This window comes from Gymnoscopelus braueri, assembly GCF_963280865.1.
Source record: "Gymnoscopelus braueri genome assembly, chromosome: 11".
In the NCBI taxonomy this organism is placed as follows: Eukaryota; Metazoa; Chordata; class Actinopteri; order Myctophiformes; family Myctophidae; genus Gymnoscopelus; species Gymnoscopelus braueri.
In genome coordinates this window covers 14,369,104-14,382,748 of record NC_137613.1, presented here as the reverse complement: position 1 = coordinate 14,382,748, position 13,645 = coordinate 14,369,104, and the positions used below count along the sequence as shown (strand labels likewise).

Below are 13,645 nucleotides of genomic sequence, written 5' to 3'. Positions count from 1 at the left end.
TGGTAGTTAATGATGGGGTGGCAGGCCAGACGAAGGTCATAGCGTGCCTAGCCAAACTTTAGATGGTGCAGGGAATGAGGGAACAAACGAGGTCTGACGCCAGGAAAGTTGTGTAACTACCATTAAATGTGGCACGTACCTAAATCCCTAAGGACCAAGATAAGGCCAGATGGCCATGTTATGGCAAAAGTCTATTGAACGTGATAGGATTTATAGATGTATTGAAAGATGAGGCATAATGACGGTATAAAACTGTCTTTTCTAGGCGCTTGGGCACAGTGGGTACATTAGCTATACAAATACTGTATGGTTAATAGTTAAGTTATGATGATCATCAGCCTTGTGAATTGGAACTATTATTCTTTCTTGAGCACCTTCTTCAATCTTGAGCTCCCAGGGCACAAGTGATTTTTCCATTGGGCACAGAATAAATGTAGGAGGAGACTTATTTTATTAGTTTGATATCTAATCTATCATGATGAGCAAAGTAACTTTTCAGTGAAATTATGATGCCTTGGGTCTTGGGTCTGACTGGTTCTTGAATTTGTCTGTGATGCAGGCATGCAGCGACAGCAAAATGTGTTCAGACTGCACCTAAAACTTGGCATAAGATAGATGGTTGGATTCATGGATGTGCAAGGCAAGGCAAGTTTACTTGTAGGCCTATATAGCACGCAATTCAAAGTGATCAGTGGTGGAAAAAGTACTCAAATTGTTTACTTGAGTAAAAGTATCAATACCACAATGTAGAAATACTCCATTACAAGTAAAAGTCTGGTATTCAGAATTTACGTGCGCAAAAGTAAGAAAGTATTGGCATCAAAATATATTTAAAGTACCAAAAGTAAAAGTACTCATTATGCAGAATCTCCCATTTCAAGTCTTCAAAATGTATAAAAATCGTTTGGAAATACCAGATCTACAAGCTCACAACGCGTCGCATCGCCGAAATATATATAGAGCTTAAGCGGTTAATGTATGATTAGTAATAAATATCTAAATCTACAAAGTAACTAGTAACTAAAGTTTTCAAATAATTGTAGAGGAGTAAAAGTACAATATTTACCTTTGAGATGTAGTGGATGTTTTACTGATAAAGTTTTACTGACTCGTTAACCAGATCCAAAGCCACTGTGAGAATATGCTTTAGGCTGTGCTAATCAACTATTACTGGATTCTCTTCGATGCTTCTCTCTCTGTAAGGAGTTAATGTCTCTCGGGTCGCTCTGGAACTGCTCTCAACCAATGCACATCGAGCCCTTATATACATGTCGGCTGCGGTCCTAATGTCACTACGATGATGTCAGGTAGTGTCAGGCATCTCCATATATGGAGCGGGCTATTTCCGCTATGCCCAAATCTGGGACTATGACATCAACCCTAGACGTTTCGGCTATCTCCATACATGGAGTTCCAGGAGGGGGTCTCTGATGTCAGAGCTAGGTATGCCAGGTATCTCCATGTATATAGCCGTCTCGGAGATTCTATGATGTCATACTTTGGGAGGTTGGTTGTCTCCATCTATGGGGATCTCCCTCTATGGGAAGGTTAGGATCGCATAGGTCACTAGAGGTCGGGACTGAAGGGATCATTCATCCTCTTATATAGGTTTCTGGGCATCCTGCCATGATCCACCCTGCAGTGTTATCCATCTATGGCTAATACTGGCAAATATGCCCTGAATGTTCTTTACAGTGGAGTAGACGTAAAAGTATTGGAAATTGTAAATACTCCACTAAAGTAAAAAATACCTCAAAATTGTACTTAAGTACAGACTTGAGTAAATGTGCTCAGTTACTTTACACCACTGAAAGTGATACCTAGGGCATACAAGGGCATTAAAGGACATAAAAGGCCTTTAAAAGCATAATGGAATAAAAAAAAGCAACACAAAAATGCAGTTTGCATAAGGCTTTGTGTTATTTCTTTACCTAGGAGGCAAACCATCTACAAATGGGTTGTCTGTCTGTCTGTCTGACTGTCTGTCTGTCTGTCTGTCTGTCTGTCTGTCTGTCTGTCTGTCTGTCTGTCTGTCTGTCTGTCTCCGGGCCTAATCTTAAAAACTGCTGGGCTGATCAGCACCAAATGTCTTGTGCACACTACCAGTAGGCCAAGAATCAGCTTATAGCAATATGAAATGTAAATTCAGGATTACTTTTGCATTCTCTGAGGACTTGTCCCCCTTTCTCCACCACCTTTAACGCATGCTGTAAACAAGCTCATACCACAAAATGTTTCAAAATATATAGAATTCAACGATAAATAGAATATTTTAGAGCATTTTTCTATATCGTCTCTGTTGGGTGGAAACCTCATAAAACTCCAAAACTGTTACTTTTCAGGTTTCAAATTCAAAAGTAGCAAAAGTAGCAAAAGTAGTAGATCTACAAGCTCAAAACACCTCGCTTCGCACCGCTTTTCAAGCTTGTGGATCTGCTATTTTTGATGCTTTTGTGTGACGCTGTAGTATGATCCAAGGAGGGCGTTAATTTACGAAAAAAAACACAAAAACTTATGGAGTGGAATATGGAGATAAGAGGTTTCTGCCCGACAGCAACGATATGTAGCATAAATTCTGTCCACCTACACATATATTTTCTCCCATGTGTGTAAATATTATATAATATAAGATTACAAAAACTGAAATACACATATTTCTTTGCTGTATGGGTAAAAGACTGAGTGGCATCAAAAACACCATGGAAATTGATCTGCAGCACACTCTGCTGAGCTGCTTCATGTGTCTGGATATAAATAGTTTGTCGGCTGATAAGGAGGCGAGAGGCCACAAGAAGTACCAACTCCCATTTCGATTTTTATTACTCTGGAGGCATTTCTGATGGCAGAGAAACGAAAGAGATGAGCAGAATGGGAAAAGCAGTTAGCACATGTCTGTGATTGGAATACTGATGGCTGTCAGAGGCCGAAGCACCTGTATAGGGATCCTGAACCCCAACTTGTTACCCTTGCTATTCCTATGGAGACGCAAGCATTTAATAGCATGTGTCAGTGTGGGAGAAGTGTGTGTGTGAGGGAGAGAGAGAGACATGGTATGATGAAAGCATGATTGTCTGTGTGTGAGTGTGCACACTTGCACACGTGATGAGTTACTGTCATTTGAAGCATTTATGGAGACGTTCATTCACATCACAATGCATGTCCTTAATAGCATGTGTCAGAGTGGGAGTGCGTGGGAGAAAACATGGTATGATGAAAGCATGATTGTCTGTGAGTGTGCACACTTGCACACATGATGAGTAGCTACTGTAATTTGAAGCATTTATGGAGAAGTCCATTCACGTTACAATGCATGCCCATAAGAGTGGTATTAGCTGGATGTATACCTGTTCCCCTTCAGTAACAGAAGCACAACCTGAATACTCAGTAGGACAGAGGCAGTGGTGGAAAGTAACTAAGTACATTTACTTAAGTACTGTACTTAAGTACAATTTTGAGGTATTTGTACTTTACTTGAGTATTTCCAATTTCCAATACTTTTACTTCTACTCCACTACATCTCAGAGGCAAATATTGTACTTTTACTCCACTACAATTATTTGAAAACTTTAGTTACTAGTTACTTTGCAGATATAAATTATTATATTATAGAACATACATTAACCACTTTAGCCCTATTTTATAGAGAGGCTATTTGAAATAGCCGATCTACAAGCTCACAACGCGTCGCATCGCGATGCGTTGTGAGCTTGTAGATCTGCTATTCTCAAACATTTTAGTACTTTTACTTTTGGTACTTTAAGTACATTTTGAAACCAACACTTTTGTACTTTTACTCAAGTAAATTTAAAATTCTGGACTTTTACTTGTAACAGAGTATTTCTACATTGCAGTATTGATACTTTTACTTAGTAATACAAGTGAGTACTTTTCCACCACTGGACAGAGGCAGACAGAGTCAAATTACATCCATCCCAACCACTATAGGTTGGACTTGCTTTCTTTTCAGCCCTGCTAATGGCAGGCAGCGGGGCTTGAATTGAAATGCTGCTCAGTCCGTCCGATGCTTTGGTCTGCAGGTCTCCAACAAGATAGCTGGAAAACTATTGGCCGGATTGCCATGAAATGTGCTGTGCAGCGCACCGTCATGCTCCACAGAGGATGAACTCTACTTAGTTTGGTGGCATCATAGCCTTGACTCTAGTGCAGGGGTCTTCAACAGGGGGTCCGGGACCCTTAGGGGGGTCCTCAGAGTTACTACACGGGCCGCCACATCTTTGTGTGATAGGATGTTTTTTTTTTCTTCTTCTAAGTGTTGCTTTCGCTTTAAGTGGTTAAAGGTCTGTAAATACACATTAACATGAATCCAACATCCTGTCAAACAAGTCTATGAAGCGATCTATGAAATCTATGAAAAAGTTTAATCTGCAACACAATTTTATTCAACGTATAGTGGGGGGTCCCTGCTTCATCTCTCTCTCAGCTATAAGGGATCCTTGGCCTGAAAAACGTTGAAGACACCTGCTCTAGTGCCAACCATAGGCCAAGTTTTCCACTTGCATGCAAGATATGTCAAAATCTATTAGGCGGACTGCCATGAATCTTGCTTAGTATTCACCCCGGGCCCCCTGGAGGATGAGCTCTAATCATTTGAATGACCTCACATTCTTTCCTCCAGCAACACCCTCTGGCCAAAAGGCACCTTGTAGCTTTTTAATTATGATACTGTTTGATTTAACTTTTTTAATTGTTTTTAATTATTATTATTTGGAATTTTCATATTCCACCCTGATTGGCTAGGAGTTTTGAACAAAATGCCTCAAATCATGAATGCAGCGTCCGATTGTGGTGAGACTTTGCACATACATTCGCACTACGTTGAGGAACAAATGCCACCCTTTTAACATTGCCCTATTATAGTGCCACCAGGAGGCAGATTTCTGCGAAACCGATTTTATATTACTACAAATTGTGTCCAAATATCATGCAAATCAGTACACATGTGTGATCAAGATGAATCTGTACGATTAATCATATTCCATCAACATTGCTGGCAGAGACTGTGTGGATAGATACGCACCATACCCACCCCCCACCCTACACAGTACACACACACACAAACATCAGACAACACCCAAGGGAGAAAACCAGTGTCTTTATTATAATAAACATGCAGAATACAGAGAAAAACTGTCTGTTTTCAGCACACAGATGAGTGTCTACCACACACATTTGGCTCTCCCTCCTCAAACTCTTTACAATGTAAGAAGGTTAAGAAATTATTACAATTATTCTTTTTTTTTTTGTATTCGCTTTCATTTTAGCAAAATCTCAACAAATTGGTAAAAAAAGAACCCAATGCACCCCCGGATGTCTCTCAAATGACAAAGATACATTATTTCATAACTAGCAAGCAGCTACTGTAAAATTTGATTAATAGTTGCATTATGCATGCATGTTTGTTTCTTTAGCTAGCGGGGGATGCTACTAATCCCATTTGTTTACATTTTGGGATGCTAATTCTACGTTTTTGGAGGCTATGCAGTCACATACACAGTAATTTGGCTTGCTATTCAAAGAGCTATCGGTCTATGTACTGCACTGTACTGTACTTGCTAGTTATCTAAATAAGGTAAGAGTGTCATTTTATCTGTGCCAGCTATAGTTTCACTCTGCATGCTGCTCTTATTTCTATAAAGATATCTCTCATATACATAGTAATGATTTTTTTGCCAGGAGACGCGCCATCGTCGTGGCCAAACATGCAATAGTCATAAATGGAATAGTTTTCAAATCACTGTAAGACTATTCTCTGAGCTAGGCTACTGTTAAGTATGGTAGGTAGGTATACGTATGTATGTTTGTGCATTTTGCAAGTGTCTGTTTTAGCACTTTTGCTTGTACACTGTCTATGCACTGCGCATGTACAGTATCTCTGTCTGTCTGTGTGTGTGTGTGTGTGTGTGTGTGTGTGTGTGTGTGTGTGTGTGTGTGTGTGTGTGTGTGTGTGTGTGTGTGTGTGTGTGTACTGTACTGTACTGTACTGTACTGTACTGTACTGTACTGCAAGGGTTCCCAAACCTTTTAGGCCACGACCCCCCAAAATACAGATATATTATTGTGAAAATAGCCCAACTACAAGCTCACAATGCCTCGCAGAGACGTTGTGAGCTTGTAGTTCAGCTATTTGTTTGCCTCTTTCTAACATAATATCTGACAATTTGGTATTAAGAAGGTCTTAAACATCATTATATTGTAACTTTGGAAATGTGCGGATACCCTCTATACACTTATACTGTATGTTGGTTTGTTTACTGTTGAGTGCATAGTAAGCTAATCATCTGGGTCCCAACCCCCAGTTTGGGAACCACTGCTGTACTGTACTGTGTGTCTTGTCTTGGTGTGTTTAGTCCATGGTCATCAGGGGCTGAAGGGCCTGTTGGATTCGAAGTCAGACAAACACTTGGGTTTGATGCCTTTAGCGTTGTAATAATCCACCACTTGGTTAGGGACCTCCGCCAAGACGCTCTTAGCCAGCGCAGCAGGAGAGGCCTGGAGAAAAAACACACAGAGTGAGAGAAAGGTCACTGCACACTGCAAACACACATCCATGATGCACACACATGCACAGTGCAGCTGAGCAGCATGGCATTTCTAAGTGTGGAACATACAACAAAATGTTGTTTAGTGCAGTGGTTCTCAAACCTTTTCGTGTCAAAGACTATTTAGCCGCGGACCCCCATCTCAACATATTTTGTTCCAGTAAGCAAAGATTTGAGTTACAAATGTTTGCTTTAAAAAATATATATATTCAAAGGTTTGCACGAATGTTCACGATTTCTTTTTAAATTGCAGATCTACAAGCTCATTGCGCGGCACTCGGTGCAGAGCTATGAGCTTGTATATCTGCTTTTGAATAACCAAAGTGTAAACGTTTAAAGTGGTTCGAATTATTGTGATGCTATATTAACACATTTGCTGGGGACCCCCTGGAACCCCCCCCAAGGACCCCTGGGGGTCCCCGGACCCCACTTTGAGAACCAATGGTGCATCCACTTAAAACCTAATCTCTCAAGACAGATTCTGCTAACAGCAGAATTCTGCAGCAGAATCTGTCAGCAGAGCACCAATGCCCAAAACATGTAGTGTTGTTGTTGTTAGTAGGAATAAACACAGAAGTGACTGGTAGGAAGTGGACTAAGATAAGGGAGGAGCCAAACCGAGTTCCTGTTTCTACACAAAAAAAAGGAGTAGGTGTCCCCAGAGGCAAAAACAAAGGGGAATTTATTGTAATTATGTTTTAACAGAATGAGTTCCCAGATTGCTTAAAATCCAAATAGCAGCATCAACAAAGAAAAACAGATACAGCAACATTATGCTACACGAAAACACACGCACGCACGCACGCACTCACACAAGTATGCATGGTCAGCTGTTGCCTTGCTCATCTGCTAAATAAATTATTATTTTTTTCACCTGAAGACGGAGTGCCTCAGTACTTTTTCCCTATAGTCTGCCTCACCACAAGCAGAACTTTGGGTTTCTTTGCTTCTATTCCTATACCACTGAAGAGCAGCTGTTTTGAGTCCACTGTGATTGAACCCAGGCAGCGCTTCCTTTTCTTTTGTTTTACTCAAATATGCATGTTCAAAAACCTGTTATTAAATGTATCTAAAGGTGACTTGGTGGAGTAGTCATCCGGTTACATGCCGCATTTTCCGCATTTCTCAAATTATAAAGGTTGTAAAAAAAAAAAGAAGATCAATTGATCCCATGTGTAGACAACCTACAAGCTCACTATGTGATGCGATGTGACGCCTTGAACTTGTAGATCGTCTATTTTTGCTTTTTTATTCGTATTGAATTGTTGACATAATATATCAAATAAAAAAGTATGCATTTCTCGATTATTCAATTAATCAAAGTAATCAATGGAGTAATCACTCAGAAGGTGATCAACATTTGCGGTCCTGAATCATTTGTAATGTACAGTATGAGAACAAAACAGCAGAACACTTGCTTTCAACTGCAACATTCAGCAAATCGCTTCTGTCGGGTGAAAAACCTCATATGTCCAAAACTGCTACGTACTTTTCAGGATTCAAATTCAAAAGTATCAAAAGAAGCAGATCGACAAGCTCAAAACGCGTCGCTTCGCACTGCGTTTCAAGCTTGCAGATCTGCTACTTTTGATACTGTTGTGTGACGCTGTAGTATGATCAAGTAGGGGCATTAATTTACGAGAAAAGAAAACGCAAAAAGTTAGAATATGGAGATAAGAGGTTTCTGCCCTGACAGCAACGATATGCAATTTCTTGGTAATGGAGGACTGAAAGCTCAAGTACCTCCAATACATAATAAAGGACATCAGCAAACAAAAACCTTCATCTCCATTTCTGTGCGTGCATGCAGGCCAGTGACCTGCACGTGCGTGCGTGCGTGCGTGCGTGGCACACACACACACACACACACACACACACACACACACACACACACACACACACACACACACACACACACACACACACACACACACACACACACACACACACACACACACACACACACACACACACACACACACACACACACGCCCAAGTTGCTTGCTGCATCGCATAATTCCCTGCTCTCATTTCCATCCTTCCTTCCTGCCTCCTCTCTCTCTCTCTCCCCCTGTCCCCTCTCTCTCCCCTATCTACCTGTTTCCCCTCACTCCGCCTGTCGCACGGCCACTTTGTCCTGCTAATCCCCTCTGAAAAGGAACGACGGACCAGAAAATCACCTCCCCACCTCTGTCACAAACTCCCTCGCTCCCTTTTGTCTTTAGCAGATGTGTCCTGTTTCCTTTTTTTAATACCCGACTCTCTCTCTCTCTCTCTCTCTCTCTCTCTCTCTCGCCCGCTGCCTTTCAGTCCCCCCCTCTTTCTCCATCCCTCTAAACCTCCTCATCATTCCTCCATTCGCCCAGTGGAGGACGAATTATTCTTCCTGTTTGTTTCTAATTCTTTCTGTTTATCGATGTATCCGTTTTCTTTCCTTCCATCCCTTTATTGTGGCTTTTTTTCTTTCTTTTTCATCTCGCACACATCCATGATCTCTCTCTCTCTCTCTCTCTCTCTCTCTCTCTCTCTCTCTCTCTCTCTCTCTCTCTCTCTCTCTCTCTCTCTCTCGCCATTTATCCTGGATGTAATTGGTTGTTTTCTCACCCTGTCACAGACCAGAGTCACCATAACAGAGTCAGCCAAGCGGTGTCGAAGTCAGTGACAATTAAGGCCTCCAGAGAGACGTACAGACACCCCACACACCCACGCACACACACTCACACACGCAGCGAGCTGATGTTTTCTGACTAGCTCAACAAGCACATTATACCATCATTACACCACACACACACACACACGCACGCACGCACGCACACACACACACACACACACACACACACACACACACGCACGAGCACACACACACACACACACACACACACACACACACACACACACACACACACACACACACACACACACACACACACACACACACACACACACACACACACACACACACACACACACACACACACACACACACACACACACACACACACACACACACACACACACACACACACAGACCACTCTCTCTCCATATGCTGTTGCTGCACTACTGCTCTGCTCCTCCCTGAGGAGATGTTTGGGAAACCCTGCAGAATAACAAGAGATAGACACAGCAGCAGCAGCAGGCTGCCACAATGGCTGCCTTATTATACACATACTGTATATACAGTATATATGTACTGTATACAGTATATATGTACTGCATTATGCACACAGTATAAACCAGTGGACACACACACACACACACACACACACACACACACACACACACACACACACACACACACACACACACACACACACACACACACACACACACACACACACACACACACACACACACACACACACACACACACACACACACACAATATAAAAAAACTAAAACATGATCAAGAACACACATTAATTCCATACACACGTTCATCACATACATTTATAATGGTTACACTGGTGGGTCGCATCACATGCATTGTCAGCATGCATTGTCAGTGCTATTGTTGCTATTTGTTGTACAAAGAAGTATATATAGTATAGGGCTTTAGTGGTTAAGAAAATGTCCCCCACCCCTATGTTGTTTTTTTTTTTTTACCAGTCCCTCATGCACCCCACTGTCCCCTCCCACTGCCACCCAAGGTAATTAAAAAGAAGGTACGGTCATCTACGTAATTTTTGCTATCCAGCAATTCCAGCCGGCAGTTTCCTCGCACTGGGAGGCAAACTGCAGCCGTGGAATACATTGGAGTCGATGAGAGCCAGGTGGACCAGCTTATGAAAAAAACACTATTTCTGAACGACAGTGACCTTTGTGAAATACTCGGCCGAGGAAAATAGAAGAAGACATATCACACATTGTTTTCTTCTGTGTTGCTTTTTCGATGCGTACACTGTATAATTTCATTGAGGTATCTAAAGAGCACAACGTATGTTTCTGAACGTGCCAAAGTATCGCGAGACTGTCGATCATCTACAGCCTGACAACCAAATCTCCTGATACTGCCGAGCCGAGTTTAGATAGCCTCGATAAAATTGTACAGTGTGCACATTGAAAAACAAGTGATTAGAAAAGGACTTGTGATATGTCTTCTTTTATATTCCTGAACCGATTAACTGACAAAGGACACAATAGTTCAGAAATAGTGTTTGAAATACATTGACTCAAATGTATTTCACCGAACTTGCCTCCCATGCGCGTCAATGGCGCCTGACTGGCCCGCGGACTGACCCTACCTTGTACCCGACCTTGTATTGTGAATTTGTACTTCCATGTACTGTTGTTCTCATGTCTTACTAAATAAAGTACAGCAATCAATCAAAACCTTCTTCTATCATAGCCTCACTGTCACCTACATGCTTGAAGTCCTTGAAGGGGACGAACTGCACGATGTCTCGCAGGACGGGCTCGCCCTTGGGCGAGCGCAGGATGCCGTCGTCGCCGTCCAGGATCTGCATGTCGGTGAAGTCGGCGTTGCCCACGCCCACGATGATGACGGACATGGGCAGGTGGGAGGCGTGCACGATGGCCTCCCGCGTGTCCGCCATGTCCGTGATGACGCCGTCCGTCAGGATGAGCAGGATGAAGTACTCCTGTGAATGAACGGACGAACGAAGGGGCGAGAGAGAGAACGAGAGATGACGAGACAGATATGTTTTTGTGTTCTGCTGATATGTTACGTCTTTTGTTACGAAAGTGTTTATTTAACGTACTTAGTTGTATTAGGCGTGTTTTTATGTGAGGACCACCTCACATAAGGTGGTCCTCACTGTGTCTATTTCAGTAATAGGCTTGGCATTTGCAGGTTATTTGTCATATCTGCCATGTGCAAGTTTTGTTTACAATGCATAAAAGTAATTTGTATTTATACTGTATGTTCCAAAGTTTAATGCCAAAAACACTTTTTTGTTCAAAAGTTAAAACTTTATATTGTGATAGTATTCATTGCTATAGACTAGAGTTCAGAGGGTCTCCCCTTCTCTCCAGCTCTGTAATAAACAGAAAACACTTTTTCAGGTGGATTGCCTATTTCATCCAATCAGGAAAGAGTACCCATTTATCAACTTCAATTTTGATAGTGTTCCAATTCCAATTTTGTCTGCTCATTTTACTGTGTCACCACTTCCAATTTCACTTGTTTATCCTGAGTTCTTTCTCCTGATTGGATAAAATTGGTGTCCTGACCTGAAAATGCAGTTTCTCCTGACTGAAGAGCCGGAGAGACAGGGAGACAGACGCCTGTCACTGGAGAAACACTGTGTATAGCAATGATTACTATCAGAATATAGAGCTATTTAACGCTTAGTTTAATGAGAAAATGTCACTTACCCTAACTATGAATCATTAATCGCAATTCAGTCAGATAACTCACGGATAGATTGAACCAATATTTTATTATAGAATGTAAATACAAGTGTGAATATAATCTTTTATCTTGGCATTCAGGGCAGGCTCTGCTATATTTTTCTCCCTGCTCAGCACAATTACACAACCATCATTAACCATTAAGAGCAGGGAGATAGATATACAATAACAACCCCCCCATGGGGAACAGAACTAATAGCAGAGCCCACTGGTGGTGACACCAGAGGCAGCTCCACTGATCATGTTCAACCCAGATTTGGCACAAACAAGGGAATGAAGTCTTTCTCATGCTATGCAACAAAAATGTGGAATGCCCTACCTTAAGGAGTAAAGGAGTGTAAAACCCTACTCACTTTCAAAACTGCCCTAAAAAAAACACCTTCAGGAGGCTGCAATTCCCCTGTCAAAGTCTTAACCTAGTCTTAACGTGTCATTTATTTGTAATCTTAAATGACATGACCGACGTGACAGCCCTATAGGAAGGGTGGGCAAAGAAATGGCTGCTATATGGCTCTGATGCCGCTGAAAGTGGCGTGGTCATTGTCCCTGAGGGCTAATTTGAATGGATCTGAGACTTGGAGAACAACAAAAAAACATTCATCAACACCTGTCTCAGGAGAATCCTACACATCTGGTGGAGAGACAAAGTAAGCAATGTGGACCATGTGGAAAAGAACAAGTCAAGATCCCATTGATTTACAAATCCGAAAGAGAAAGTGGAGTTGGATTGGCCACACCCTCAGAAAACCTGCTACAAAACATCACCCAACGAGCCCTGAAATGGAACCCCCAAGGGAAAAGGAAACGAGGTCGCCCCAGGAACAGTTGGAGAAGAAGTGTCGAGGCAGAAATAGCAGAGAGTGGGCTCAACTGGGGAGATCTCGAAAGAACCGCTAAAAAACCGAGTGAAATGGAGGACATTTGTCAACGGCCTATGCACCTTGGAGGAGCAAAGGGCTTAAGTAAGTCAAGCTAATTTGAATAAAGAATCAAAAAGCAGTTGTTATGCACAATACATCCATGTGAACGCTGGTGCAGGACAAAAAAAGTTACGTAACAAGAATAAAAGAAGTCTGCACAGACAGCTAGTGCTGACCTCCTCATTGTGCCAAATATAAATAATAGAAAAAAAACATGGCACAGGAGCTTTCTGCTTCAATGGGCCGACGGTTTGGAACAATCTCCATTAAATTAATTAATTAGATTTAGTTGATTCCTTTGTTTTGTTCTTACTATTTTCTCCTATAGTGACTTGATTTTGCTATCTATTTTATTGTTCTTGATCATGTTTTAGTTTTTTTATATTGTTGTTTTATGTTGAGTAAATTTTTATTTTGCTCTCATTTTGTTCTTTTTATGTAAAGCACTTTGGGCTGCATTTGATGTCATGAAAGTGACACATTATTTGTGCTATACAAATAAAGTTTATCACTATTATTATTATTAGCTATTCTTTAATGTGCGACATTAAGGTTTACTCGGAGCAGCTGCTGTCAGTGCGGACTTATTTGCATTCCAATTTGAATAAAGTTCACACCAGTACACTGGAGAGCGACTGTGATGTTTGTAGTTGGTACACCGTGAAATCCTGAGTGTTAATTTAACTTTGAGAGGCGTGGGAGATGCTGAGGGAGGCAGAGCCAAAGTCACGCTCCAAATTAATGCCATTATTGTATCAAAATGTACTTAAAGTACCAAAAGTAAAGGTACAAAA

At 41.6% G+C, this 13,645-nt stretch overlaps 1 protein-coding gene across 1 annotated transcript in view; it reads right to left on the bottom strand.

Moving 5' to 3' along the window:
* Nucleotides 1-6,378: 6,378 nt before the first annotated feature.
* The window catches only part of cpne4b (copine IVb), a gene marked incomplete at its 3' end in the record, with an annotated part of 41,040 nt that continues 33,773 nt past the window's right edge, over nt 6,379-13,645 (bottom strand). The window contains exons 14-15 of the mRNA XM_080443205.1: nt 10,923-11,159; nt 6,379-6,510 (exon numbers count right to left, since the gene is read on the bottom strand). Coding sequence (XP_080299331.1) covers nt 6,379-6,510; nt 10,923-11,159 — 369 coding nt within the window. The remainder of the gene's footprint in view (nt 6,511-10,922; nt 11,160-13,645) is intronic.